General features: G+C 35.8%; 1 protein-coding gene across 1 annotated transcript in view; it reads left to right on the top strand.

Moving 5' to 3' along the window:
• The window catches only part of USP7 (ubiquitin specific peptidase 7), a 44907-nt gene that overhangs the window by 7611 nt on the left and 10188 nt on the right, over positions 1 to 27108 (top strand). Inside the window, exons 3-25 of the mRNA XM_009278091.1 lie at positions 71 to 209; positions 937 to 1025; positions 1740 to 1848; positions 8006 to 8136; positions 10986 to 11040; positions 11566 to 11646; positions 11738 to 11828; positions 12663 to 12745; positions 13744 to 13853; positions 14686 to 14842; positions 15962 to 16106; positions 16805 to 16935; positions 18024 to 18158; positions 18349 to 18450; positions 19147 to 19252; positions 19636 to 19728; positions 20647 to 20714; positions 21918 to 22018; positions 23402 to 23555; positions 24967 to 25034; positions 26189 to 26297; positions 26393 to 26470; positions 26831 to 26931. Of these exons, the coding sequence (XP_009276366.1) occupies positions 71 to 209; positions 937 to 1025; positions 1740 to 1848; positions 8006 to 8136; positions 10986 to 11040; positions 11566 to 11646; positions 11738 to 11828; positions 12663 to 12745; positions 13744 to 13853; positions 14686 to 14842; positions 15962 to 16106; positions 16805 to 16935; positions 18024 to 18158; positions 18349 to 18450; positions 19147 to 19252; positions 19636 to 19728; positions 20647 to 20714; positions 21918 to 22018; positions 23402 to 23555; positions 24967 to 25034; positions 26189 to 26297; positions 26393 to 26470; positions 26831 to 26931 (2436 nt within the window). The remainder of the gene's footprint in view (positions 1 to 70; positions 210 to 936; positions 1026 to 1739; positions 1849 to 8005; positions 8137 to 10985; positions 11041 to 11565; positions 11647 to 11737; positions 11829 to 12662; positions 12746 to 13743; positions 13854 to 14685; positions 14843 to 15961; positions 16107 to 16804; positions 16936 to 18023; positions 18159 to 18348; positions 18451 to 19146; positions 19253 to 19635; positions 19729 to 20646; positions 20715 to 21917; positions 22019 to 23401; positions 23556 to 24966; positions 25035 to 26188; positions 26298 to 26392; positions 26471 to 26830; positions 26932 to 27108) is intronic.

The raw sequence follows: 27108 nt of genomic DNA, 5'->3' as shown, positions 1-27108 counted from the left end.
CAAAAAAAATTTAATGACTACAAAAAGCTTGGTTTTGAACGAGTTTCAAATGTTTCTTTTGTATTTATAGGTCATGGTCTTGTCATGCACAAGCAGTTCTCAAGATAATAAACTACAAGGATGATGAAAAATCATTCAGTCGTCGTATTAGTCACTTGTTCTTTCATAAGGAAAATGACTGGGGTTTTTCCAACTTCATGGCCTGGAGTGTAAGTAATTGGACATGTATTAATCTGTTACTAGATAGGAACAGTTTTGAACTTGCACTCCTGAATACTGAGATACCTATAGAAAAGGGTTTTTTTTTCCCCCAAGCTGTTATTTTTTTTCTGTCGTTGCTGAAGAGTCTTTTTCAATATCTTATAAATTCCTGTACTTAATTATTGTAGATTGCTTTCACTTACCTTCTGATTTAAGTATTCCCTCGTTGTTATTTTCTGCATATTTGAATGCTTGTTGTTTTGGTTTTATTATGTGATAATCAATGTTATTCTAAAGCAACATAGATTTTCCTGCATTTCCATGTGTTCCTTGGATATGAGTACAGATATTTAATGCTCTAATAATACTACTAAGGCTTATCTTGAATTGAGACGGCTTTCTAAGCATTTTCAAAGGTTGGGCCCTTAATTTTTCATCTGGCTGGAATATTGTCCAGAAGAAGCAGAGCCTTTGATTACTGACTCTTATTACCCACAGAAAATTGAAATAGTACTGCAAAACCTTAAAAGCCAGGAACAAGTTTCCTGTATTGAGACATCAAAAAAGAATTAAAGTGTATTAAGCTGAAAAACAGCTTTGTTGGTGTCCTTCAATTTTCTTTCTTCAGTTTATTATTACTGATAGCTCAGGCTTGGAAATTAGGTGAAGTCTAACTGGATACAGTCATGTTGCAAGATCCAGTTTTCATGTTCGTGTGTCATTCCTGTTCTACAGGAAGTTACTGATCCTGAAAAAGGCTTTATAGAAGAGGACAAAGTTACTTTTGAAGTCTATGTTCAAGCAGATGCTCCACATGGAGTGGCGTAAGTATCTTTGTTTAAAAATAAAATTCTTAATATTTTTATGTTGCTTGAGATTGTTCAAGTATTTTGTGTTATTAATATTTGTAGCTCTCATTAGACATTCTCACTTGTCACCTTTAATTGATGAATTCTCGCATGGCAAAATTTTTCATTAGTCACATACATTTTTGTATAGGTTAAATTTCCATTTGCATTAGTCAGCATAATGTTGTGGAACTTTAACTTCTGTATGAATTGATTTGTGATTTAACATCTCTGCAAATCTAGCTTCAACATTTCTGATTTTACAGCTGATAAGGGTTTCAGAGACAGTCAGGTGGCTCTGCTATCTAACTTGCCTTGGTTTACAGTTGTTTTAAAACTGCCTCATCTCAGTCTTTCTGCTTCATGTTACTTTTAAACATATCGGTTGTACTGAAATGCAGACTTGCCCTTAAAAGTACTATTCTGGGCTCCAGTACACTTTCATAGTAAATAATTTTTCTGCCATATAGAATATCTCTTAAAAAATAATGAAAAAAACCTAACTAAATCACAAAGCATTTAATTGCAAAGACTGTTGTTACTGGCAGGCAGTAGTGAAGTGTAGCCTGTTACTTGAACTTCAATGATGAAGGGTAGCTGATACCTACCAGCAGTGCTACCTTAGAATAAATACTCTTTATTACAGTTAATACAAAACTATCTTGTTTTTAACTACTAACTATTTTCTAGGTGGGATTCAAAGAAGCACACAGGATATGTTGGCTTAAAGAACCAGGGAGCAACTTGTTACATGAACAGTTTGTTACAGACTTTATTTTTCACAAATCAACTACGAAAGGTAATTAATAAGTGAAAGAAAATGAGATTGCTAATTGAAATATCCAATATGTTATATTTATAAATGCTTCAAAACAGAGCTGTCGGTTCCTTTTGCCTGCTTTGTCCTCTTAGAGAAGTTATGACTTACATGGTGATGCGCATTTTACTTGAGGCTGAGTGCAGGAAGCTTCCTTTTATAGTTTGTCGAACACAGGCTCTTGGTTTTTGTGAAAGCACACAGAGTACCTGGTGAAGATCTGAGCTTAAGGGATGTTTCTTAGACTGTCTGATGTGTCAGTTGCTATGTTGCTATGAATTGTTGGAATTTTTTTAAAAAAAATTGATTACATCTTACAGATGAGACACGGAAGTAATTTTCCTTTCTTGAAATAGTTAAAATAGAGAAATAAATTATGACTTCTCAGCCCATAAACATTGTAAAAAGATAAACATGTATGACCTTTGTAGTTCATTTGTTTTGCCTTTTAATTTATATTATGCAGTTGAATTTTCTGTTATTATGGTTAGCATCTTTGTAGTGATGGAAAGCGTTATAATTTCAGTAGTTTAAACAACTTATTTTTATATTTGCTTCATTCATATGTTTTTTATTTACTGTAGATGTTATTTCTTTTCTGGAAGGAAGAACTGCTTTAAATACCAGCTTAATTAATAGCTCATCCAAACCCAGGATGAAATATACTAGATAACGTATTGGTTTAAAATAGTGCAATAGCTTTAATGGGATGATAACATAAATGCTGACTTGATATTGGAGGTGGCTATCTGGAAGAGGGGATATACTTGGGAAAAATTGTGACTTGGCACCAAGTTTATTGGAGTGTCCTATTGATACTAATTCCTGTGCTTATTGTGTATCTCTTAGTGAAAATGAACTGTTCTGACTTCTGATTTCTCCTGTCTATACCAGTTGTTACATTTCCATTAAGCTTTCTTTTCTCCAAAATCTCCCTTTTTAATGTACCTACTTTTTCATTGCCTTAGATTTTCCACCATCTTATTATTTATATCACTGTGGCCTATAAGTGTCCCAGTTGGGATTTCTTTTTTCTCTTTTGCAATGTGCTGCTTACTCTGAAGTGTTGCAAAAAATAGCACATCGAACTCCAGTAGACTGTAACTGAGATGCTACCAATGCCATGTACAAGAAATAAATACTTGACTTGTTTTACATGATGCACCTGTTTCTTTTTTGCAAGAGGTATAATTTACTCATTCAGTTTATCATTCATTATAATGCCTGTTCTTTTTGCTCAGCACTCATAATGTTTGTGCATTTTATTTTCTTGGACAACTTCACATTGCTCTTGAAAGAAAAATGTGTTTTTATAATAGCTACATCTAATCCAATTGAGTAGTTCCTTTCAGGACTGTCTTGTAGTCAATAAATCAATAAGTACCATGAAGTAATCTTGTTCTGTGAAGAAGAAATTCTTTTGGTGATACAGATTTGTTTCAACTGAACTGATCTTTTCAGGCATTCCCCTGCACTTATCCCCCAGCCCGCAAATAAATACCAGCTTTTAGGGAGTGTTAATATCTGGATAGCAACCATATGAGAAAGTTTCATTTACTAGCTAGTAACTGCAGCTTCCTTTATGAAAATGTTACTGGACATCAGCTGAAATGCCCGATTCTCTGCTCATTCTTCAGGTTTTCAGAGCCCCTATAAACAGAACAGACTACAGCGGTACTTTCAGACAGTTTTAATAGTTGTCTTGTCTGAAAAAATGAGTTTCTACAACATTTTTGTTTTCACTTTGAGCAAACTTGTTCCTCTTAAAACAGAGCAAAATAAAGTGTCTGGTATCCTCAGTTTGCTTATCACCAATTCAGTTATTTCTGTTAATCCTCCTTACTTAGAAGAAATAATGATTTCTATTGGTGTTATTTAAAGCTTTGTTAACAGAGAAGTTGCTGTCAAGAGTAGAGCTGGGAAAGCAATGAACAATAGCGAAGGCAAGCACGTACCTATGGAAAGTCAGACTCTGGTGAAGTGTGGGTGAGGATTGATGGAGAGATCCTTTCTTCTTTGCTCTGTTTCCAGACAACAGATGGGAGGTTCTTGGGTATTTGAAATGAGACCTCCCTTTATTAGCAACCAGGTGGCTTCAGTGGTAGGGAATAAAGCAAAGGAACACTCTCTTCAGAGCGTATCTTACTTGTCTGCCCATGCTTAAATATAGTCCACCCAGGCAAGGGATGTGGTAACTTCCCAAATAGGTCCAGATTTGATCCTGGACCACATCACATGAGTCTTCCTGTGGCTGTCATCAGTGCCTCCAGACAGTCAGTACTTGTGGCTGCATCCAGTCCATTTTAAAACTCTTTGCTGCTTCGCTTCAAAAATTCCCTACAATTAATGAGAACACTGCAGAATGTTTATATAACTATGCTAAAATCATAAATACTGATCCAGTACATTTCTCCCTCATCTGGCTTGCCTCGATTTATCTATTTTACCTTACCTTGGAATTCCGTATGCAGTATTTTCTTCCCTTCTTCAAGTAATTGTCTTGACTTTAAGCAGTGTGTTCAAGCTTATCTGTAGCATTCTTTTACCATGTAAATATCTAAAATTTTTCTCATATCTCTTGTGTCTGTTCCTTATAGCCATTGCCTATACATGTCCCTGTCATTCTTTTGCGTTCATTTCCTGAGGGAACTTCTCAGGTGTTAAATTAGGGATTCTGTTTTTTTTCAAATGGATAAAAATGCCTCATTCCTTGATCTTGAGGTCAAGGTTTCAGAGTTTGGGAGGGTAAGGCATAAAAATAAAGGTTTGGAGAGGATCGTATTTGAAAAGTGGTTTGTTTTAGCTTGGAGAAACACTTAAGCTTTGAGAAATGGGCTTCAATCATACTTACATACACAAACAGAAGGAGAAAGTCTTATGTGTTAAATGTTTAGTTTGTAGTAACACATTTAGAATTTCACAAGAAACAACACTGGTGAAAAATGGTAAATGATTATTTTAATTTTTACCATTAATTAATTGGTAATAATATTTACCATGAGAGATAGGAAAGGAATTAATTGTCCAGATGGTATACAAGGACCAGATAGGTGGTAATAATATTTACCATGAGAGAGATAGGAAAGGAATTAATTGTCCAGATGGTATACAAGGAAACCAGATAGGAACTAAATGCAAAGGATCTGGTTTTGATTAATTATCAAGGTATTCTGAACTCCCATTTATACCTTTTCAATGGAGGTGACTAGCGAAAACCACTAGGTTGACTTCTAGCCTGTTGTAGTATCGTCTTGGTTTCTTATGAAGAATATTTAGCATTTGAAAATTTATTATTTATAAGTCTATACAAAAATGTTTTATGAAAATGTGTCAGCATTGACTATATTTGAATTTTTTTCATTACTTGATTTTTTTTCATCTTATTTCTATTTGTGAAAACATAGCAAGTAACTTACTATATTTTTGTTTTTTAAAAACATTTACAAGATGTTAAAAACAATGAATAGGGGCTGATTATAAAAATTTGGAAGACTTGAGACTTGGTCATTCAAGTATTTCCTGTTTCTACCTTTAGCCAGTGAAGACCAGGTCATAAAAGGGTTCATAAACCAGGGGCGGGGAAAGGTTAAGTTGACTCTGCAAGATGCTGATTCATTTTGATGTTCATATTTTAAATCAAAAAATAACTTTTGCTTGTAAAATCAAAGGTATAATTTTAGCTATTCATATTTGAATTGGAGTTTGCCCAGATCAGCATGGTTAACTGTAACTCTGCATTTGGATACTGAAAATAGAGAAGCAACTGAGAATAGTTTTCTTTATTAGCTTACTAGAATTGTTTTGAAATTGTATGTTCTAATCTTAGGAAAGAAATTTTCACAATCAGGGTGGTCCAGCTTTACAATGGGATGTGTGGAGAGCTTGTGGGATCTCTGTTCCTGGAGATGCTCAGAACTCAACTGGATATGACCCTGAGCAACTGGACCCAACTTTGAACTTGGCATCTCTGTGAGCAGGACCAGAGTTCAGAACCTACAGAGTTCTCTTCCAGACCAAATCACTATAAGCTCTAAACTCTTAAAGCAGTGCTTAGCTCATTAAAAAAGTTGCTGATGAAACTGCATGAGACAATACTATTTTTTTGTTCTCTTAATTTTTCCAGGTTAGCCAGGTATTTAGCCTAATGGATTGGCAAAAACAATGCCATGAAGGATTATTGAGTTTCAACCGTTAAAATTTGTTGCCAATGATAAAATTGAAGATGCTATTTTCTTCAATTTATGAAATTTGAAAAAGCAGTTTAAGCAACTTTTGAAAATAAAGCAGAGCAAAGGAAGAATTTTTTGTTGCCGTTAGGGTGGGGCTGGGCTGTTGTTCTTAAAATTGTGCTAACATAGTAAGGGTTCTGCTGGCTGTCCTTCAACAAAAAGTTGATGATAAATTTCAGCTAATTTCTGTTCGTGTTTTCCCTTTTATGTGCATAAATACCGCTATTAATGATGTAGCTCACAACTAAGTAGAAACATAAAATTTGGAGGCTACTAGTGTTCAGTCATGATTATGCTTTATATCATCTCTGTTTACTGTTAGATTTTGGAAATTAGATTTAAAAGATAAGGTCATGTGGACTATCATATTGCTTTACAGTTGCATAATCAGTGGTTTTTTTGTCTGAATATAAGGGATTTGCTTTCTTTATGAAACTGTTCAATATGTCAGTAAAACCGTTTCTTTTATTTCATCTTACTACTGTAGCTATTCTGCTGATAGTTTCTTATTATATTATTCTTCTAAGTGTTTATGTGTCTGTACTTTTGAAAAATCCTTTTGTGGATATTCAAAATTGGAATAGGAAACCGGCCTGCCAACTTCTTAAGAACTCTTTTGCTTTTCTTCTTTCTTCCTTTCTTTTTTGACATTCCCTTCTGTTCTTTTTGTATCAACCTTGTCTGTATCTAATGTCCATCTCATCTGGTTCCCATCAGCTCTGTATTGAGCATTTATATAGCGATGAATGTGTTTCCCCAACAATTCAGCTACATAGTGGAAGTAATAAACTTGTTCTGTATATTGGGAACTGAAGTACACGATAAGTTAGAGGTGCTGGACACCTCTGAAATCTAAGCTGATGCAGAAACCGAGTGAGAACTACTGAGATCCAGTCCAGTGCTTCACTCACAGAAATGTATCATTCCCTGTTGTTTCACAGGCAAAAATTCAGCTGGCGATTTTTCTGTTTCTTAACAGGTTATTTTCTTATATGCTACTTAATATTGGAGTCTTCATTTTTTCATGTGTTATTACCTAATCTCTTTCCAGAGTTGTCTGTGTTTTCTTTTTACGTTCATGCTTTCTAAATGAGCATCTCTCTGTAAATACCTCTTCTTTGCTGTTACTTTTCCCTAGATATATTGGTGTACACTTTTTTAAAAGTAAATCTCATTTCGGTGCCTATTGAGCTCTCCTAATCCCTGTTTGGTCTATTTGTGTAATTTCTTTGTTCTCAATCGTTCCCAGATCAGTATAATCAGTGAATTGAATTGTTAAGCTGTTTATTTGCTGGACAGCGATGATGTTAAGTAGGAATGAATGTATTGGGGGAATCTCAAAGCTTCCTCTGACATCCTTCTCCTCCATGTGGACCATTTCTGGTTTTGTTCACTTGTTGCCCTTTATGGTTTCATGTGGTTGGGGTTTGTTTGTTGGTTGGTTGGGTTTTTTTTCCCCGCTGTAGGTGACAATATTCAGAATAGCCAAGCTACAGCACAAAACTGAAGTTATTTTCAAAAGCTTATAGTATTGATCAGCATATCTGGTCCTGTGATGATTGCGTAGACGTACCAGGCAATAATGATTGGTATTAATTATTGGTGATAAGTTGTTTGAAGGTGTTGAATGCTTTAGTGCATTTACTTTTCTAGGGTGGAATAAGGGAACTATTTAGATAAAATAACCATGAATGGAATCTGTTGTTCACATCTTTCTAACCACTATGCTCTAAGAAGAGCGATTCCAGATAATTGTTTTTACACTACAGTGTGAGATTTTTTTCAGAATCTTTTGGAGTGATGATTAAATGGAGTTATATGAAGGAAGACACTGAAGAGGAAAGAATGCAATAAACAATATGAGCAATAAACTTTTCCTTAAATACTAATTGAACTACATGCTTTTTCAGGCTGTGTACATGATGCCCACAGAAGGAGATGATTCATCCAAAAGTGTTCCGTTAGCATTGCAAAGAGTGTTTTATGAGCTGCAACATAGTGACAAACCAGTTGGAACTAAAAAGTTAACAAAATCTTTTGGGTAAGTTTCAGAAATTTGGACTATTTATTGGGCTATTAGAGGCTTCATAAAGCTTTTCTTTAAAAAGGTTTTATTTAAATCAGGCTATTTTCAGAAAGGTGCAGAGAAGTGTTAATATAGCATTATGTTAATTGCTAACTTTACTTAGTTTACTTGGATAGGTTTTTATTTATAGTCAGTACTAAAGACAGCTGATCCAAAAGTCAGATTTTTGGGGGAGGGGAGCAGTACACAGTCGAAGACAACTGTTAGTAGTAGCAGGGTTATAGTTTACCTGTTACCTGAAAATTGTATGATGTTACTTAAGTAAAATTCAGGACAAAATACGCTGTTGAAACATTGCAGTTCATGTATTGTTAATGTCTTCTTTTAAAAAATTTAAATGTTTTAAATTTAGAGAAATAGCAGTAATTTGCATTTCCATATTGTTAGTTCTGCATTGATGACTGTTCTAACATTTTCTTATGACATATCAAAGATGCACATGTTTTTGCCTATGCACAATTTGGACGCATTTAATGCTGTGTTCTGTTTCGTGATTTAAAGCTTGAGAGGAGTATCTGTTGCATGAAGTAAAGGTGTCGGAGCGCACACACAAAGTAATTCTTTGCATTTTCCTCATTCTAGCACCCTCTTTTCCTCCATAAAACATCTACAAAAGGGCTTGCTTTTTATTTTCATTTTTGCCCAGTATCCAGTTAACTGCCCAGTATTTTTTCCAGTCTGGTGGTACTTCTTGTGAGATGGTGTTACAGAGTGTAATTTTAAATCTGGAGTTTCTAGACATAGAATTACACGATATAGCTGCATTGAGGGTGCTGGATTTTTTTTTACTAGCTTGATGTTGCAGTTGAGCACAAGTTAGGACAGAAAATTAAGATTAGCATAATCTTTACGAGCCTTATCTTTGCATGTCGTGTAAGCATGGAGTAGGATTTTATCAAAAATTGTTCTAAAAGATTGTATTTCGCATTACTTTGTCACACTTTATTTGTAGACTGGTCTTTTGTAGTAATACTGACAAGCATTTTTTATTTACAAACAGGTTAGGAAGTTTGTATCATCTTTTTCACATAGCTGTCCTAGTGTCCATCACATTTGTGAGGTGTCTGATCCCGCATCTTCTGCTAAAGCTTGTAGTAGCACTCAGTCCTGATAAGACTCTTTGTAACCTTGCGTCTTTGTAACCTTTCCTTTTCACCTTTTGGGGAATCGGTAACCTCAGTGTTGTATGTTTATCTGGTTGTATCCTCTTCCTACTAGCACACTGTATATTTTAGTTTATCAGCACTGCTGCTGTCCTGTTACACTGGAAAGACTTGCTGATATCATAAATATTTCATCTTGAGTTAAGATCCCAACTGTGTCATCTTCAGTAGCATGAAGAGATCTTTTCCGAGGATGTTGCAGATGCTAAATTTTGTATCTGAGGGCAAGGTTTTAAAAATGTGTTCATGCCTGCCTTCATTCTTGGTAAGGAATTTTTGAATATGTTGGAAGATTTGGTCTTTCCCCCCCGTTAAGTCAGAGAGGGGTTTCTGACCTTTTGAGACCTACCTATATGCTGTGTAGAGTGTAACTTTTTACTGGGTATTGTGAGTTTCTAAGTTTGGCTTCTTTCAGTAGAAAGTGATGCCGTTGTCTGAAGGAGCCCGGTTTTATCCTAATATTAGTATGTAACCTTTTTCTTTGATTTTGTCCTTTAAGCTGGCTAGTATTTAAAACCTAGGGAGTCAGGAGGTTATTTTCCATTCTTGATTATCCAACAGGTCACTTAATTCAGCTTGTTTAAGTGTGGACCCCCACACAGTTGTTTTGGCACACTTTTTGGAGTAGTATGCTGCCGTGTGACAGTGGCGATGAGTCACAGAGAAGAGAGTGGGAGGGGAAGATAAAGTTAGTATTGCTCCTGATCACCCCTTTGCTTGTGGCTTCAAGGGCCGGGGTTGAACCTCATGCTGAAGCTAAAGCCGACAGTAAACATAGCTTATTTCATATAGTTGGGAGTGATTGTTGCAAAAAGAGTTGTCAGAGACTTAAAATTTAAAAAGCATTCTTGAGTTTAAGTTAAAGAGTTCATAGGAGAAAGTATTTCATGCTGAAACTAAAAACACTTTATGCTTCTTTTTTATTTAAGGCAGTAGTGCTGAATGCCCTTGTTGCAGTGTGCCACCTTGGCTACAAGGTGTTTAGAGGCTGTTGCTCTCACCCCTCTTTCACATGAGTGTGTTTGCACAAGGACGGTTCAGGAAGCTGGATGCCACCTTGCATCCTTGGAGTTACTGTGCGTCCAGGATTAACTGTTTAGATGAGCACAAAGGAACCAGTATTTCCTATAAATCCATTTACTTCCTTTCATGTGCCGAAATAATCCCTGAACGCTACTTGACTGCACCTGAAGGGCCCTCAGAAGAGAGGCAGCTAGAAGCATGCTGTGGAAACTATTCTGACAGCATTGAATTGCTCCCAGGCCTTTTCTTAAGAGGTTTTTTTTGACGTGAACTGAGACTAGGTTGTAGACTGGAAGAATTCTTCTGCTAGCAACAGCCTGGCCCTGGCTCTTCGGCTGGCTCTGCTGCCTTCCCGGTCCCCGTCCCCAGATCCACAGAGAGAAGGCAGGTGGGCACAGAACGGCTGCCAAAATGTCCCACAAGTTCACTGCCCATTCTTACTGCCAAGTAAATGCTGCAGAACTAAAAAAACCTGTGCATCAGCCAGTACTAAATCTGAGAGTCTTTACGTCTTGCTGTGTATTAAATTCTTGATCTGCAAAGAAATCACAAAAATGTCTTTTGAGCTGTAAGTTTTCTTCATAATATAATGATTTTGTATTAATTTGCCTTACAAAGGTGGGAAACTTTAGACAGCTTCATGCAACATGATGTCCAGGAATTATGTCGAGTGGTATGTTTTTACTATTTATTACTGATGTGATGCATAATGTTGTCTCTTGATATTGTGTATATATAATATAATTTAGTAACACTCCTAGTAATAGTGGCACTGGTTAATTTAAATTAGGTCTCTAAGACATAGAGGTTTTACCTTGTTTTGTTTCTCTTTTTTAAGAATGGAATTGATTGTGGCCTTTTGTGGGTGAGGAATTTGTAAAGGATAGGGAAGGTTGAAAATAAACGGCACGTATGCTAGTGGTCCTTGTATAGCCATAGTTTGAAGATGCAAATGCATTGTTACATTTATGAGGTTTTCCATACTCAGAGGAATGTAGCTGGGGTAGTCCTCAGTGCAGTTTTTAGAGGGAAGAGGAGGGTTTAAAGGACTAGAAAGGAGATGCCAGTATGAATAGACTAACATTTCATTTTTATGCAAGTGACTTAGAGTTTAATCAGTGAAGTAGTCATCTGTGTGTGATGAATAAATTAAAAAACTGCAAGTTTATCCTATGTAAAAACTTAATTTTTCTTTCAGCTGCTTGATAACGTGGAAAATAAAATGAAAGGCACATGTGTAGAAGGCACTATTCCTAAATTGTTCAGAGGGAAGATGGTGGTATGTATTTAATCTTTTTTTTTTTTTAATTTAAATTAACTGTTACTTGTTTACAATGAAAATCTGTGGGTTTTTGTTTTTTTGTTTACAGTCTTATATCCAATGCAAACACGTAGACTATCGATCTGAACGAATAGAAGATTATTATGACATCCAGCTAAGTATAAAGGGAAAGAAAAATAGTAAGTGATACATTGTGATATGCACCAATCAAATACTTCAACATATTGGACACCTTTAGTGCCTCTTGATTTCAAATGGGTTTGTTGGTGTTCAGCACTTTGAAATATCCTTGCTTTAATTTCAGAGGAAAGATTCTTTGACACCTCATTGAAAACATTTTCTGCAGAAAATGTTTTTTGCTTACGTGACCTTTTTTCCCTTCTCCCATTTCCCTTCCATGCTCCTTCCTCCCTAATTCTCTCACTGATATCTTTCCATAAAACACTCTGAATTTTAGGAGTTTTCCTGGTGTCGTAAAAGTGCATACTGTGCCATGGTGATAACAGTAGTGTTGTCACAGTAGGTTATAATTTATATATGAAGATGAACTTGGAGGAAATAGATTCTTATTTAGACCTGACCATAGTAATAGGCAAATAAAAAGAGTGAACTAATTGGAGCAGCATAACAGTGGTCCCCTATCATCACTTTATCAAGTACTTGGCATACAAGACATGAAAAAGGACATGTAAGAGTCCAGCAAACAGAATCATCTAGCTTGATACTTAACAGTTGCAAAGTGAGAATAGGAGATTGGGCAGACAGTTGTAACTGTGATTTTTAAAATCTGTTTATATTCTTATGTATGCCCCTACAATTTGGTGCATTTCTTGACATTCTTAAGCAATATAAAACTGTTTTTTTAACAATAAAAACAGTAAAATTCAAACACAAGCCCTCATGTCTTAATATGTTATTTGATTAATACATTGTTAAGCCGCCAGGCTAGAGTGAACTCACATTTTTTTTCTTCCTCCTTCTCTACAATTCCCCGATCTTTTTTTTCCATTTAGTTTTTGAGTCCTTCATTGACTACGTTGCAGTGGAACAGTTGGATGGTGATAACAAGTATGATGCAGGAGAACATGGCTTGCAGGTATTTTTCTTTTTTTAATTTGGTTTTAAATTTTATTTCTCTGTCCTTGATAAAATAACTTAACAAAGCTATGGTAGACAAAAAATGTTGCAAAACCCATTCTAGGTTGTATCAACTGATTTTGGCGATTTTTTTTCTTCTTAGACAAGCTTTTATATAGCTCCTCTTAATTGCTGTTAGGTTTCTTAAAATGGAGCTTGGATTTTAAAACAGTCTACTCAGCACTGAGTTTTACTTTTATACCTGTAAGTGTTTTAGTGACTAGAATGGTTAACTTCTCTACTAATCTCAAGACTGAGAAGTTCTTCCTCTAAGAGTAGTCTGTTCTTCCATGTGTCTAGTAAAAACGCGGTATAATTCTGAAAGTAACTTTAGTGAGGTCATTTTTTTTTATCATCAACAAGAATGCCAAATGAACCCATGGAATTTTAAACATTTATGTGTGCGCACATGTTTCTGAGCTTTTCAGCTGCACTTTGCTGCACTCACTGTAGGAAGCTGAAGTCCTTTTTAAAAACCCTTGTTTTGCTAAAGCTTATTTTTGCAGCTTCCATATACCAGTTTTTGTGAGTAATGTTCTATATATTCTTTAGCTGTTCTTAGGAAGGTACAGCGTGGTAGCTGAATATTTGTTGGCAGAATACAATGAGCATGAAATTCTTAATTGATCAAAAATTAGTTTTCTCCTCCGTATACTCTTTTAACTTTATTTATATGGGTAACTTGCTCTTAATGCAGTGAAATGTTCACATGTGCTTATATGAATGGCCTAAATTTAAATGAACTGAGTTCTTGTAAGTGTTATTGGAGTAGCTCATGGGAAGGTTGGTGAGCATTAAGACAGTTAACTTCCACCTCAGTTCTGAACATTCTTTGGTGCACGTTGTGTTGTCAAGCCTATAAAATAAAAGTCCATAGAAGGAGTGTGCAGAAAACAACTATTTTGAGTTGCTAAAAATCTTGCAATTTCAACCCTGTATTTCCTTTAAAATGTCTAGGAGGCAGAGAAAGGTGTGAAGTTCCTAACATTGCCACCAGTATTACACCTACAGCTCATGAGATTTATGTATGATCCTCAGACTGACCAAAACATCAAGATAAATGATAGGTAAGTGTGTTTTCACTGTACAATTTGTACCTGTTAATGTATTTTATCAAACATAATTTGCCAAAATCCTATTTTTGAATCAATTCCAAGAGGAAGGTGTGTGCGCTGGCACATGTTAGAGGTCCCCAAAAGGTGCACTGATTGAACGTTAAGGATCTGAATGACAAATTGAATACTTAGTCATTTGTAGCTGTTGTTTTGGATATGAAACAAGTGAATGTGTCTCTTTTAATGCTTTGTGTAACATTCTTTGTGCCATGTGTGGAAAGTTGGTACATTCCCATAGGCTGCCACAAGAGTGAGTAGGATGAGTAAGTAGTCCTCTGCTTTCCCTCCATCTATTTCCATGCCCACTCACTGTAAGTAGAGGCTGATAATTTCTCAAGGAGATACATTGTCGGTTGTGAACTAAATCTGTATTGCAGCGATTTCAGTCTCACCAAGAAGGTGAGACTGCAGTAGCTGAAAGACACTTCAAAATAATGTTCCAGTCCAGTGGTACCTGTGCTAGAAAAGCTGTATTTGTGTACCAGAAAATAACAGGTTCTGAGCTTTTCCCTTGAGATAGTGAATCCAAAGCAGCACTATTTCAGTGAAATGCTCTTACCCTTGTTACTGAGGGCATGTTTTTTCTCACATGCTTATGAAGATTATTTTTATTCCATATTAAAACAGTGTAAAGTCTGCCACTGTGTGCAGTATATCCTGGCATTGTAACAATAACTTGTTCAGTTTTTGTAACTTGCTTTAGGAATAAGTACTGATGTCCTGCATAATAGCATGTGTCTGTCTTAACTACAAATACAACTGTCTTAATTCTTTTCAAAACTAGGTTTGAGTTTCCTGAACAGTTGCCACTAGATGAATTTTTGCAAAAAACAGATCCTAAAGATCCTGCCAATTACATTCTTCATGCAGTTCTAGTACACAGTGGAGATAACCATGGTGGACATTATGTTGTTTACTTAAATCCAAAGGGGGATGGCAAAGTGAGTATTGAAAAGCACCTAAACATATTTGTGTTTTGCAAGTATATATACTTGCAGTTTTCATAATGAGCAAATCTTTGGAATTTTTGTTCCCTAACAGAAGAGCATGCTGGCACACTCACTTCATCACACAGGGATTTGACTTCTCCATGTAGTTCTTAGCTTGATGCTTTTTCATTTGACGCCTATTCTAACGTATTCGGGAAACTTACTTTGTATTTACAAAAAGTAAAACCAGCAGCCCTCGTGTCTAGTTTTTGCTCTTTAGGGAGGAACCTGCATTTGGAGGCATTAAAGAATCACTTGCCTTCTTAAGAGGAGCAGCTTCCTCTTTGCTATTGGCATTTGGCAAAAGACTTCTAACTAAGGGAATCCCTTCAGTTGTGTCTGTGTATGTGTTGAAGTTCTTCTGCAGTCAAATTTATCCAGCGTTTTTTTAGGCTGACTTTATGCTGAAGCAAACATGAATGTTTCAAATGTTTCCATGACTCAGAAGTTCAATATCTTTGCATGTCCCGCTGTTAAAGGTTTAGGTGACTTTATTGGATTGGATGTTTATAGGTCAGGTGCCTCTTCCCTTGAGTTGACTGGTTTTGTGTGTACATGACTGTTCACAGTAAAAGTAGAAGTCAGATTTTGCTGTGAATTCATTGCTATTTGTCTTTCATTCTTAATTGGCTTTATTGTTTTAATTTAAAATTTGCTGTAAATTACTTCAAATGTACAAATAATTACTAGATATTGTGTGCATCGCTGCTTTTTATTTTATTTTGCAACAAATAAGGTCAATTTTCTGAAATTCATATAGAAATGTTAGATATTTGAATAACAGTCTTAAGAAAAAGTTCTTTGAATAATTGGGCTTTTGATATTCAGTGTGAAATGTTCAAATATTTCAGTAAAGGTTTGGTATTTACGGCCTTCCTTATGCTCAGCGCAAGTAGCAGGTAGCACAAATTACACTGAACTAGTTTTTTTTTTTTTTTAAACTCATGCTGCTTGAAGAGCGATTTTAGTTACTTCAAAGAGCTGAAAGACATGCCAGAAATAGGATTAATTTATCATTCAGGAACATGTTTTTGTGTGTAAAGTTATACTTATATAAAATTTTCTCTCTAGTGGTGTAAATTTGATGACGATGTTGTATCAAGATGTACAAAGGAAGAAGCGATTGAACACAACTATGGAGGTCATGACGATGACTTATCTGTACGGCACTGTACGAATGCGTACATGTTGGTTTACATCAGGGAATCAAAATTAAGTATGTATAATCTGCATGTGTTCCAAGTTAGATTTTTACATACAGGGATTTACAGCTATATTTTACTTCTGAATTGTTGACAGTCTTCCTATACAAAGGGGCTTCATTAGTTATAGTTGGAATTTATAGATTCTGTGGGATCAACCACCCTTTCTCTCACTTTTGGAAAGTATTGGCTAATCTGGTGTCGTTTTGTCTTGGCGCACAGTAAGGCAAGACTGTATCTGCAGAGTGCTTTAGAATCATAGAATCATTGAGGTTGGAAAAGACCTCTAAGATCATCAAGTCCAACTGTCAACCCAACACCACCATGTCCACTAAACCATGTCCCTAGCTTTGATTGTTTTATAGGATGGAAAAATTAGTGAACTAACTTCAGTGATGGAAGCTAGATCCGATTGATTATAAATATATAGATATATGTATACTGAAAAAATTGAGAGGTGGTAAATATTTTTTTAATCCTGAAAATGAATATTTAATTCGGAAGTCTGATACATATTTCATGGAAGTAGTGCGTTTTGGCTCGGCATAGAAAATGCTGCTTTTGCCAAAACATGATGATATCAAACCATGTTTTTAATTAAAAGATGAAAAAAGCTGGTTTTGACTTCAAATCAGAGGGAAGTCAAGTGTGTATGAAGAAAACCCTGTTTGATGTAAATCTTGAAATGACATCACAAAAATCTGCTTTGTAGGTGAAGTTTTGCAGCCTGTCACGGACCATGATATTCCTCAACAACTTGTAGAAAGGCTACAAGAAGAGAAGAGGATAGAAGCTCAGAAGAGGAAGGAGAGGCAGGAAGCTCACCTCTATATGCAAGTGCAGGTCAGCTTTTGAAACAGATCAAGTTGCAACTACCTTACCATTAAAATTCAGAATTTTGAGCCACCCAAGACAAACCTTGACTTTCAGTTTTTTTAATTTGTGTTTGGAAGTAGCGTTTGAAGTGAAATTAAGATTTTAGTGTTTGTAAGTATAGTTACACATGCAATGAATCCTAATGAAACAAACAGTACTGTATGTTACAGACATTCCTGTTTTCTCTAGAACTTACGCGCTTGCAAGCAAAAATAGCAAGTTCGGGTGAAAGGAAAAGGACCAGGTTATTTTAAATGGCTGCCCTGCCACCACACTTCTATCTGCTTCAGGAATTATTTTCTAAAATTAGAATGTATCTAGCCATAGGCTGCAAGCCTGGACCACTGCCAAACTGAGCTCATCAAGTAGAAGCAGAAGGAGAGAGTGCTTATATTTGCAATTATCTTTTTGGAAAAGCCAGATGGACTAGATTGTTATGAATTGCCTTAAGGAACCCTGTTTATGGCTCTTCCCAGAGCCCATCTGGCAGAAGAAAATAGAACCCATTTTCCATTTGCCTCCATGTTTCCTTGCATCTTCTTTGTGGTGTTCATAAATAGAGATATTGGTGAAGTTCAGCTTGTTCTACACTGCATTTACACTAGAGCTGTTTTCAGTGGAGAGACTGGCAGAGTTGCACCGTTTGTCTTTCTGTTAACAAAGAATGCATGGGAGCTGTGGGAGATACAGGAAACATTTTAGGCCAGCCTCCTTGCATTACACCAGTAAAATAATTATGTAGCCTTTTCTAAGTGCCAGGATTGTTAGAGCACGTTTCCAAGATTGGGATCTAAGCGCAACTGGTTTTTAATTGTTTGCGATTTGTAAGAATTAGTGTATTTTAATTACTTACACTGATTTGACTATCAATCACAATTTTTAAATTTCATTATAATCTGCATACTTGCAAATTTTCTTCATGAGAACACAAATAGTGTTAGCAGTGTGCCACTATCCAGAGAGCCAGTGACGTTGCATAGTAAAGCATCATGAGAAGGTATTACATTGTGCAGCTGAGTTAATATGAATAGTAACCTTTAAATGTAATTTTTCAGATAGTGGCAGAGGATCAGTTCTGTGGTCACCAAGGCAATGATATGTATGATGAAGAAAAAGTGAAATACACTGTTTTCAAAGTATTAAAAAACTCCACGCTTACAGAATTTGTTCAAAATCTCTCTCAAACGATGGTAAGTTTTCTGTAGCTGAATATCTGTATGTATTTTATTACATTATGGTTACTTCATAGTCTTATCTTCTCCAGGTATTGGCAGCAGTCATAATTTAGACCTTTTAAAATAGAAGATCTGTTTGGGTTTAATAAAAGTATCTTAGCCGTTGGTTGGTTTTGTTTCCTGTCACAATTTTCATTTATTTTAGGGATTTCCCCAGGATCAGATCAGATTATGGCCAATGCAAGCTAGAAGTAATGGAACAAAAAGACCTGCAATGTTAGATAATGAAGCAGATGGCAATAAAACGGTAAATACTCATTGATAGAGGACCTTATTTCTGTATGTTGCCCATGATTTTTAGTTCTCTCAAGAATCTGTAAGTTTGGGACATCAGATTTTTTTAGGGTTTTAATTTAACCTGTATCTGGTAAAGTTTGATGTGTGAGAAGACTTGAGATTTAGTGGATTGATTTGGACAGGAGGGAGGAGTGTGGTGCATGATTTTTCTTCCATGCAAAAAAGCATGATCATGACTTTTCTGTTAGATTTCAAACAGAAATGTCTTTTTGAGTCCTCCATTATTTGGGCAAAAACTATGGATTTAATGAAATGTGTTGCTTAAAATGTAAAACATTGTGTCTAAATACCGCAAAAAAACAGTGACTGGTTTCACTGTCCTGTTACTTCTAAAGTGAAGTAATTTTCTTGCCATAATAAAGATAGCTGTAGGTATATTTTTTAAATGAAAAAGAAATAGGTCCATTTTTAATAAAACCTATCATTTATGCTTCATTAAAACTTTTTTGGTGTGTTTATATCTGTCATTGTTTCCCTTAATAAACTTCATAAACTTCCTGTGGTTAACACAACTAAAAAAAATAATTCTCCCACTCACAGAATGTCATAAAGTTCTTGTATCTGATGAAAATGCAGATATCAGGTTATGTTATATTATATTATATTCTCCAGAGACTTTTTTTTTCTTCCACATCTTTCTACATAGATGATTGAGCTCAGTGACAATGAAAATCCATGGACAATATTTTTGGAAACGGTAGATCCAGAGATGGCTGCTACTGGAGCAACATTACCCAAGTTTGATAAAGATCGTAAGCATATATGCTAAAACTTGAGTAAATACAAAATACTTTTATTTTGGGTATATCTCAGAAAATATTGTGCGCTCCTTTTTTCAATGGTGACATTGATGTACCCATCAAACTACAGTGTTCAAATTAGTTTTTCTCATGCAGTTTTTTCCTCATTTATCTTCAAGTGTAAGACATGTTTCACATGTTTTTAGAATCACTGAATAAATTTATATATCTATAAAGTTGATGTATAAAAATTCAGTATTTAAGAATATTTTAAAATATTCTTAACACATTTTTGTTGCTGTTTAAAGAAAAATATCTAGGTGATTTCCCCATCCCACCCCCGACATACTCAGATAAGTCTGACTTAAAATTAAATCTTGTTTCTTAACTTGTAGATGATGTAATGTTGTTTCTGAAGATGTATGATCCGAAGACTCGGAGTTTGAATTATTGTGGACATATCTACACACCTATATCCTGTAAAATACGTGAGTTCTAAAATTCAATTTCATTGTTGTAACTGAAATTTTTTAAAGATAATAGATTGCATATCTATCTTTCTTTTCTTTTAATATTAGTTTTATTACTGAAATCAAAGGTAGGCCACAGAAAGAAATTCTGATTTCTCCCAACACCTGATAGTTTTCTTCCCTATGTTGTGTCAGTGAAACTTTCTGCAAGGCTGAGAGCAGTGCCCTAATATACTGTTGGCTGTCAGTTAATTTTTTTTGTTACAGGTGTGCTGTGTTCACCTGGTGTTGCTGAACATAAACAGCTGTTTCAGACTTGCTGTAAAGCTTTGTGATTTGATATTACTCCCCAGTTTGGGTGTTTTTTTCTTTCTATTTCAAGTTTTTTTTGTGGAATGTACTTCTGCAATAGCTTTTAAAATAACTCTTGTACAACTTTTCACTATGGTAGCCTGAGAGCAGCCGCTCAGACTGAATTGGGCGGGAGCCTTGGTTTTCATATGGGTCCATTTAAAGAAGTCAGCAAATGTCCACTGAGTAAAAATACTTCGATTTGTCATTTTGAACGTCTCATTTTGTTGACTTGCACATGCTTTCTAATTTTGTATTTTAGCTGCTTTAACATGTTGTGTTTTTTTTTTTTTTTAAAAAGAGATTAAAATTTTTTCTCTGGGGAAGGAACAGTATTATTTCATCTCTTTGATCTTGGATGGCCTTGCACATGTTTCTGTTGTTGTTCAGATGAAGGGAAGGAAACCTTAAAGTCTAGCTCTGGGTTGAATGTCAATAAGGGAAGCTTTAACCTGGAAGGCTCTCTTTCTTAGGCATTTTAAAACTATTTATCCAGGGTAGAAAAATATGTTCTCTTGTTTTTGCAAGAGGTCTCACTAGCAGTTGAAGTGCAACACATTTCACATTCCTTTTCTTTTCCAATAGGTGACTTGCTTCCAGTTATGTGTGAGAGAGCAGGATTTCCACAAGAAACTAACCTTATCCTCTATGAGGTTTGGATTGATAGACTTTTTGTACCATTTTTGTCTTTTACATGCTATAACGAGAGAAAAAGAAGCTTTATTGGTTAAAAAAAGGTTGCTCATAACAATGGTAATTTATAAATCATAAGCACTCTGTAACCTGTAGCTTTGAAGTCTACAGTGCTGCAAGAGAATATCAGCAGATAGTTAACTTCAAAACAGATTTAAAATTAAACAACTAGAAGTGTGAGGCTTTAAAAACAAAAAATCTCTACATGAGGGATCCTACATGAGCAGCTTTGCTGTGCTAAATCTGTGCATATCCTCTGAGTCGCAGTGTTAGAGGAGCTAAAGCTGCTAACATTATTGGCCATTGTATTTTCAGTGCCCCCCTTAGTGGAGTTGAGGAAATGTTGCATCTTCTTCCTTCACTAAGTTAGAAGTCAGCAAACAAAATACTTAGTCTGCTATCATGTTTCTGCCCAAATATAGAAATACTAAATCTTTATAACGGCTGTATTTATTGAGTGCTGAAGATGCAGATCTTGCCAAGGCAAAGTCCTTGCTGTAGTAAGAACAAGGAATTGGATTTTTAATTGCGATTTTTGTTAGCAGTCGTGCTGCTCTCTCTGGTGGTTCCAGGGGAGCGCGCACACTGCCATGCTGAAAAGCAGAACTGTCAGGTACTTGTACTCTGTGCGGGTCAGGGTTGCAGTTTGATTCCAGTTTGTTTAGACAGGTGCTTTTATCCCAAGACGTCAACCTGCAAGTATAAATATGTAATATGCATATAGATGTTTTAGAATATATGCATTTTTAATACGGCCTTGTTATTTTTTAAAAAAAATTTAATTGCTGTACAAAAGTTCTGCACTATTAAAACCAGTGAGCATAATCAGTGTTCTGGAAGCTGCATTGGTAGAAAATTAATCTCTGAATTTTGGAAACTTTTCAGTGCTAACAAAATAATGCTGAATGATAAAATACTTTTGAAAATTAAGATAACTTGAGTGAGACTCCAGAGGTAAAAATGAGCAGCCAGCTTTATCAATAGCAATTAGATGTATCTGGACCTTAGCTAAGATTACATTTAATTTACATATATATTTCTAGCCATTGGTTTCAGTTGAAAGAAGATACAAGTTACCTTATCTGATGATTTCTTTACTATTGTGACCTTTATTTTTGTCTTTTGTTTATTCTGTGATCAACAATTTTTGTCCTTTACTGCAGGAAGTTAAACCCAATTTAACAGAAAGGATTCAAGACTATGATGTATCTCTTGATAAAGCTCTTGATGAACTCATGGATGGCGACATCATAGTGTTTCAGAAGTATGTATTTTAAGGGGCCAGCTTGTTATTGCAATTAAATCACCTGGTTCACTTTGAAAGCAGAACTTCCTTTAACTTAGCATTTTTAACAAGAGCAAAGTGTAATTTTCCAATAGTAGACGTTCTCAGCAGTTCTCATTTGTTTATTCAAAGGGGAAATGAAAATATTGGTAGTATTTTGATTATCACATGCCACATTATTTAAGGAAAAGAAGGTTTCATTCTAGTTTAGAAAACTAATAACCTAAAATAGGTCTTAATATTACCAAAGAGTGTGGTTCAGCAATGCGTCTTAAGTTCTGCAGCTTTTTACTTGGAGCCACTGTAACTCAGACACTGAAGAGCCTACTGGCATTTCAGATCTCGGGCTCTGTACCATTTCCACTGTACAAGGCTCTTGGCTTGGAGTTCCTTTCAGCCTAGAACTACACTAAACTGCTTTCCCTTTTTTTTCCTTTTACTCCGGCTCACGATAAGTTCCATATTGGTCCACAGTGATGAGATGCTCCCAATTTGCCTGAGCGTCTGCGACTCATAGGTGTACTGGTGCTTCAACTGGAGTTTTCTCCAAGGCAAAAGGAGAACTCCTGCATCTTGTATCCGTTAAAGGGATCTTTCATAAGCTTGTCAGGGCTATAAATCAGCATTTCTATGCTCTCACTCCTGATGGTCACACCCAACTGTGTTGCTCTGTTTCTCTCCATGGGCTGACAGTGGGTGGAAGCCAGCTAGTCTATCTTCAGCACTCTTACCCCAGATTATGTGAGATGAATGTATTTCTCATGTCATGCCTTGGAACTCGCATTCCCTGTTGACCCAGTTGGTGTTATGCACCTTTGGCTGGCTGCTGACTCCTGGGTAAGTGCACAGCTTGTACCCTGGTGCTATTTCTCCGCTGAGAAGATAGGGGTACCAGTCAGTAGTGACCCAAACCAGCATCTGTGCCGACTGTTTTGTTTCTGTGGTTCAAGGAGTGCTATTGTACATCTGGGCTCTGTGCAAAGCAGTTAATACAGGAGTATATGGAAAGCTGTGGCAGCGTTAATACAGACACACAGTAATGTGCCAGGGTGGGAGGGAGGGAAGACTACTGCTAGAATGCCGCTGTGAAACGACTGGAATCAGAGTACTGCCAGATTGCCAAATGAGCGAGCACAGCATGTGAGTGCGTTTGCCCTTGCACCGCACAGAAATACTCAGAGGTGTGGGTCACTACTGACTGTATTAGTTCTACTGTGTACAAGTGGTGGCTCTTTAAAAAGGTTTCTAAACTGTATTTCTGTATCTCTCAACTGTCGGTGACTTACTGTTTTTAAAAGCCTAACTGCTTGTATGTGTAAAAATGTGATGTGTAATGGTATTATCATTTGTTTGCTCTTGTAGGGATGACCCAGAAAATGATAACAGTGAACTACCAACAGCTAAAGAATACTTCCGAGACCTCTATCATCGCGTGGATGTAATTTTCTGTGATAAAACCATCCCCAATGACCCAGGCTTTGTTGTTACTTTATCCAATAGGATGAATTACTTTCAGGCATGTGTCCTATTTGTTTCTCTGCTTTTGTTTCCTTGTTCTGAAAGTAACTTTTGCATTAGTTCTCAAGCACATTATACATATTTTTAGAAAAGAGTAGATCTGTTCTTGTACGCTTTTTGCCTTGTAGTAATGAAAAACTTAAGGAACCCTCTAATGCTTATGAGAAGAAAATACTCTAAAAAAAAAACCAACCCAGTTTTATTAATAATGAGTTATTTGACAATAGGATAGGAACCCTCTAATGCATAAGAGAGAAGAAAATACTCTAAAAAAAAAAAAACCACCCAGTTTTATTAATAATGAGTTATTTGACAATAGGATTCTTTGTTGAAATGCCATTCTGCTCTGTCAGGGAAATTATATTCTAATGAAATTATGCATTTGCTTTCTAAGTGACATATAAAACTTCCTCAAGTTATTTAGCTGTTAAAAGAAAAATACCTTGGGAACCTGGGGATACCTATTTTCTGCTTGTAATATCGCCAACAATACTCATTTTGTAGACCAAACTGTATTGCTTTCTTCACACAACGCTGTTTAATGCTCAGTGGCACTAACGGGTCAAACCTGTTGTGTTCATAAAGGGTGACCAGGGGGTGTTTAGAAGAGGAAAACTGGACAATGAAACTTTAAAAAAAATTAAAATAAAGTTGGTCTGATCTATTAAGAGCCTGAGTAGATTTGGCTCCCTACAGTTTTCCTGCTGTTGCTTTTATCAGTGTCAAAGAGATCACTTAAAAACAGACGAGTTTATTTTCTGTCACCAAAAGCAGGAACTTTGAGCACCTGCTTATACAGGGGAAGTCAGGGATGACTTTTGCTACCCAGTTCTCATCGTCTGCTTTTTGGCAACTTGCTTTCTCTTATTTCATTTTTACTTGAAGTGTATGTTCTTTATAGCTTGTTTTGGTAAGGGAGAAACAGACAGAGGATCCCCATACTTTTTGTGAGGCAGTGACATGAAATATGCTGATGGGAATAATGTGGTGATATTACCCAGCAAGCTAACTTCCTTGGACTGAATTAAAGAACAGTGGGGATTTTCAAAGAGCACATCTTACTTATTTCCCCAATAACACTACAAATTAAAAAAAAAAAAAACCCAACAAACAAAGAAACCCAAGAGAGGAGTAGAGCTATTGTTGCTGATTTTGTGGCCTTTTGGTGACAGGGATTTATTGTAATAAAACAGACAGTTTCCTCATTTTTTTTCCCTAATATATGTTATGCTGTGTCAGCTGTTCAGAAGCTAAAGATACTAGTTTATTTTGCCTTGGGGAAGCAGACATAGTGGGGTTCTCTGAGAATTTCAGTAGCATAATGTTCTTGACATGTAATGAATGACTGTGTGATTGTAGAGCAACGTCATAACTGAAATAATTCAGAACTTACAAAAAATTATTTGCAGGTTGCAAAGACAGTTGCGCAAAGACTTAATACGGATCCAATGCTATTACAGTTTTTCAAGTCCCAAGGGTAAGATGGATTTCCTTAGTGTTCTGTGTCTAAACTATTCTTTAAAATACTTAGCCCAAATGCTTAGCCCAAATATAGATAGGTAGCAGTTACTTTGTAGCTTTTTCCAGGTTGTAAACAAATTCTTTACCAGTAAAATGTTAGCATTCTGGCATGCACAGCAAGTTGCATAGACAGTTTTAAATATTGCAATGGCTGGCTCTAGAGCCTCAGAGAATTCCACGTTTTACAAGAGTTCTAGTAAATGTCATTGAAAAAAGATGCATTTTAAAGGATCACTGTTTAAATTTCTAAAATCATTAATTACTTCAAATTACAACTTACTGTATGGGACAAATTATTAAGCTAATGCAAGTGCTGTTTCAGTGAATGCAGATTTCGAGAATGGAGGAGAGCAGAAACAAGTGCACATAAAAGCAGGATTTTTGCTGATTTTACAGGTTTAAATGCAGGAGTTACTTCACTGATTTTCCCCCTCCTCCCCCAAAGTCTGCAAATGAGGTTTTATGAAGATGACAATGATCTAACAAGTTCACAGCTGCTAAAAGGGGGCATTTCTGCTTAAAGTGGTGTTCTCAGGCACAGTTGTCTAAAACTCGATTTTAATCTGTATAAAACTATAGCAGAAAACAGCATATTAGTAGTTATATATATGCTGCAGGAATAATGCGCACACAAAAATTACATCGTCTTTTTGTATTCATGTAAATGTAGATCGCTCTTTATTAACCTGTAGGTATCTCCCTTCATCATCAATGAGCCTGTCGTAATTTGAGTAGCTCTTTGTAGTTTACAGTGCTGTGGTCACTCTGGAATTTGCTGTGTCATATGGCTCCGCAAATTAACCTTTCACAATCTAAAGCATGTGCTGCTATAATAGTAGTTTCAGAGGAATGTAGGTCTGCCACCCTGCAGCATTCAAGGCGAGCTTGTTAACATCCAAGAGAGTTAACACACACAGTGAATGGTATTTCTGTTCCCATACACTCACCTGTTTTTAAAAATCACTAAAGCACTGAATATAATGCTGTTTAGGCTGTGCTAGCAATTATATGAAACTGGAAGCCAAGAACAAAAATGTACTTGGTACTTCAATTTACTGAGCAGTGATATGGATTATAGAGATATTTATGTTTTTCTTTTTCCTTCTGTAGTTATAGGGATGGCCCTGGTAATCCTCTTAGACATAATTATGAAGGTACTTTAAGAGATCTTCTGCAGTTCTTCAAGCCTAGGCAACCTAAAAAACTTTACTACCAACAGGTAAGAGTCTTTTGTTTTTATTGGTGCGAATTAAAAAAAAAATAATTCTGCCCTATACAAAGTATGCCTAAAGTGTTTTTCTTTTCTTCTTTAAGCTCAAAATGAAAATAACTGATTTTGAAAACAGAAGAAGTTTTAAATGCATATGGCTAAATAGCCAGTTTAGGGAAGAGGTGAGTGAGGCTGGCTGTTACATACTTGCTATCATTTCTATGTCAAAGCTGGTATGGCTGTGATTATGGTGCAGTTCACACACCTTGACGAACACAAAATTAGAATGAAGTTGTACCTTATGTAAAAAACCAACCAAGCAAACAAAAAAACCCAACCCCCAAAACCCATAAAAAATAAATTTAGAAAAATAGTGCCAGTTCTTAACAGAAACTTTGAAGATAACATAGGTGTGCACTTTAGTAATTGTTATCTTTTAAAGATGAATTTTTGATGAAGAGAAGAATCCAGTATTCTGTGCTTTAATATGGTTGTTTACATTTTCAGGTTTTCTAATGACTTTTCTGTTTCAAATTCTGTAGGAAATAACAGTATATCCAGATAAGCATGGGTGTGTGCGGGACCTGTTAGAAGAATGTAAAAAAGTTGTAGAACTCTCTGAAAAAGGTTCAGGGAAATTAAGGTAAAGCTGGAAGATTTTGATTTCTTTTATGTGCTCATGTGGATTTTCTGCAGGAAAGTATCCGTAGAACTTAAAATACTGTGGAAACCATTATTATCAAACGAAGTCTGCTAAATGTTAAAAAATGAAAAGCTTCCAGATTCACATTGTTAAGAGAGTTCTTAGTAACTACTAATA

This window comes from Aptenodytes forsteri, unplaced genomic scaffold, assembly GCF_000699145.1.
Source record: "Aptenodytes forsteri isolate BGI_AS27 unplaced genomic scaffold, ASM69914v1 Scaffold26, whole genome shotgun sequence".
NCBI classification, from domain to species: Eukaryota; Metazoa; Chordata; class Aves; order Sphenisciformes; family Spheniscidae; genus Aptenodytes; species Aptenodytes forsteri.
The sequence above is the reverse complement of the archived record's forward strand: the minus strand, read 5'-3'. Positions and strand labels throughout refer to the sequence as shown.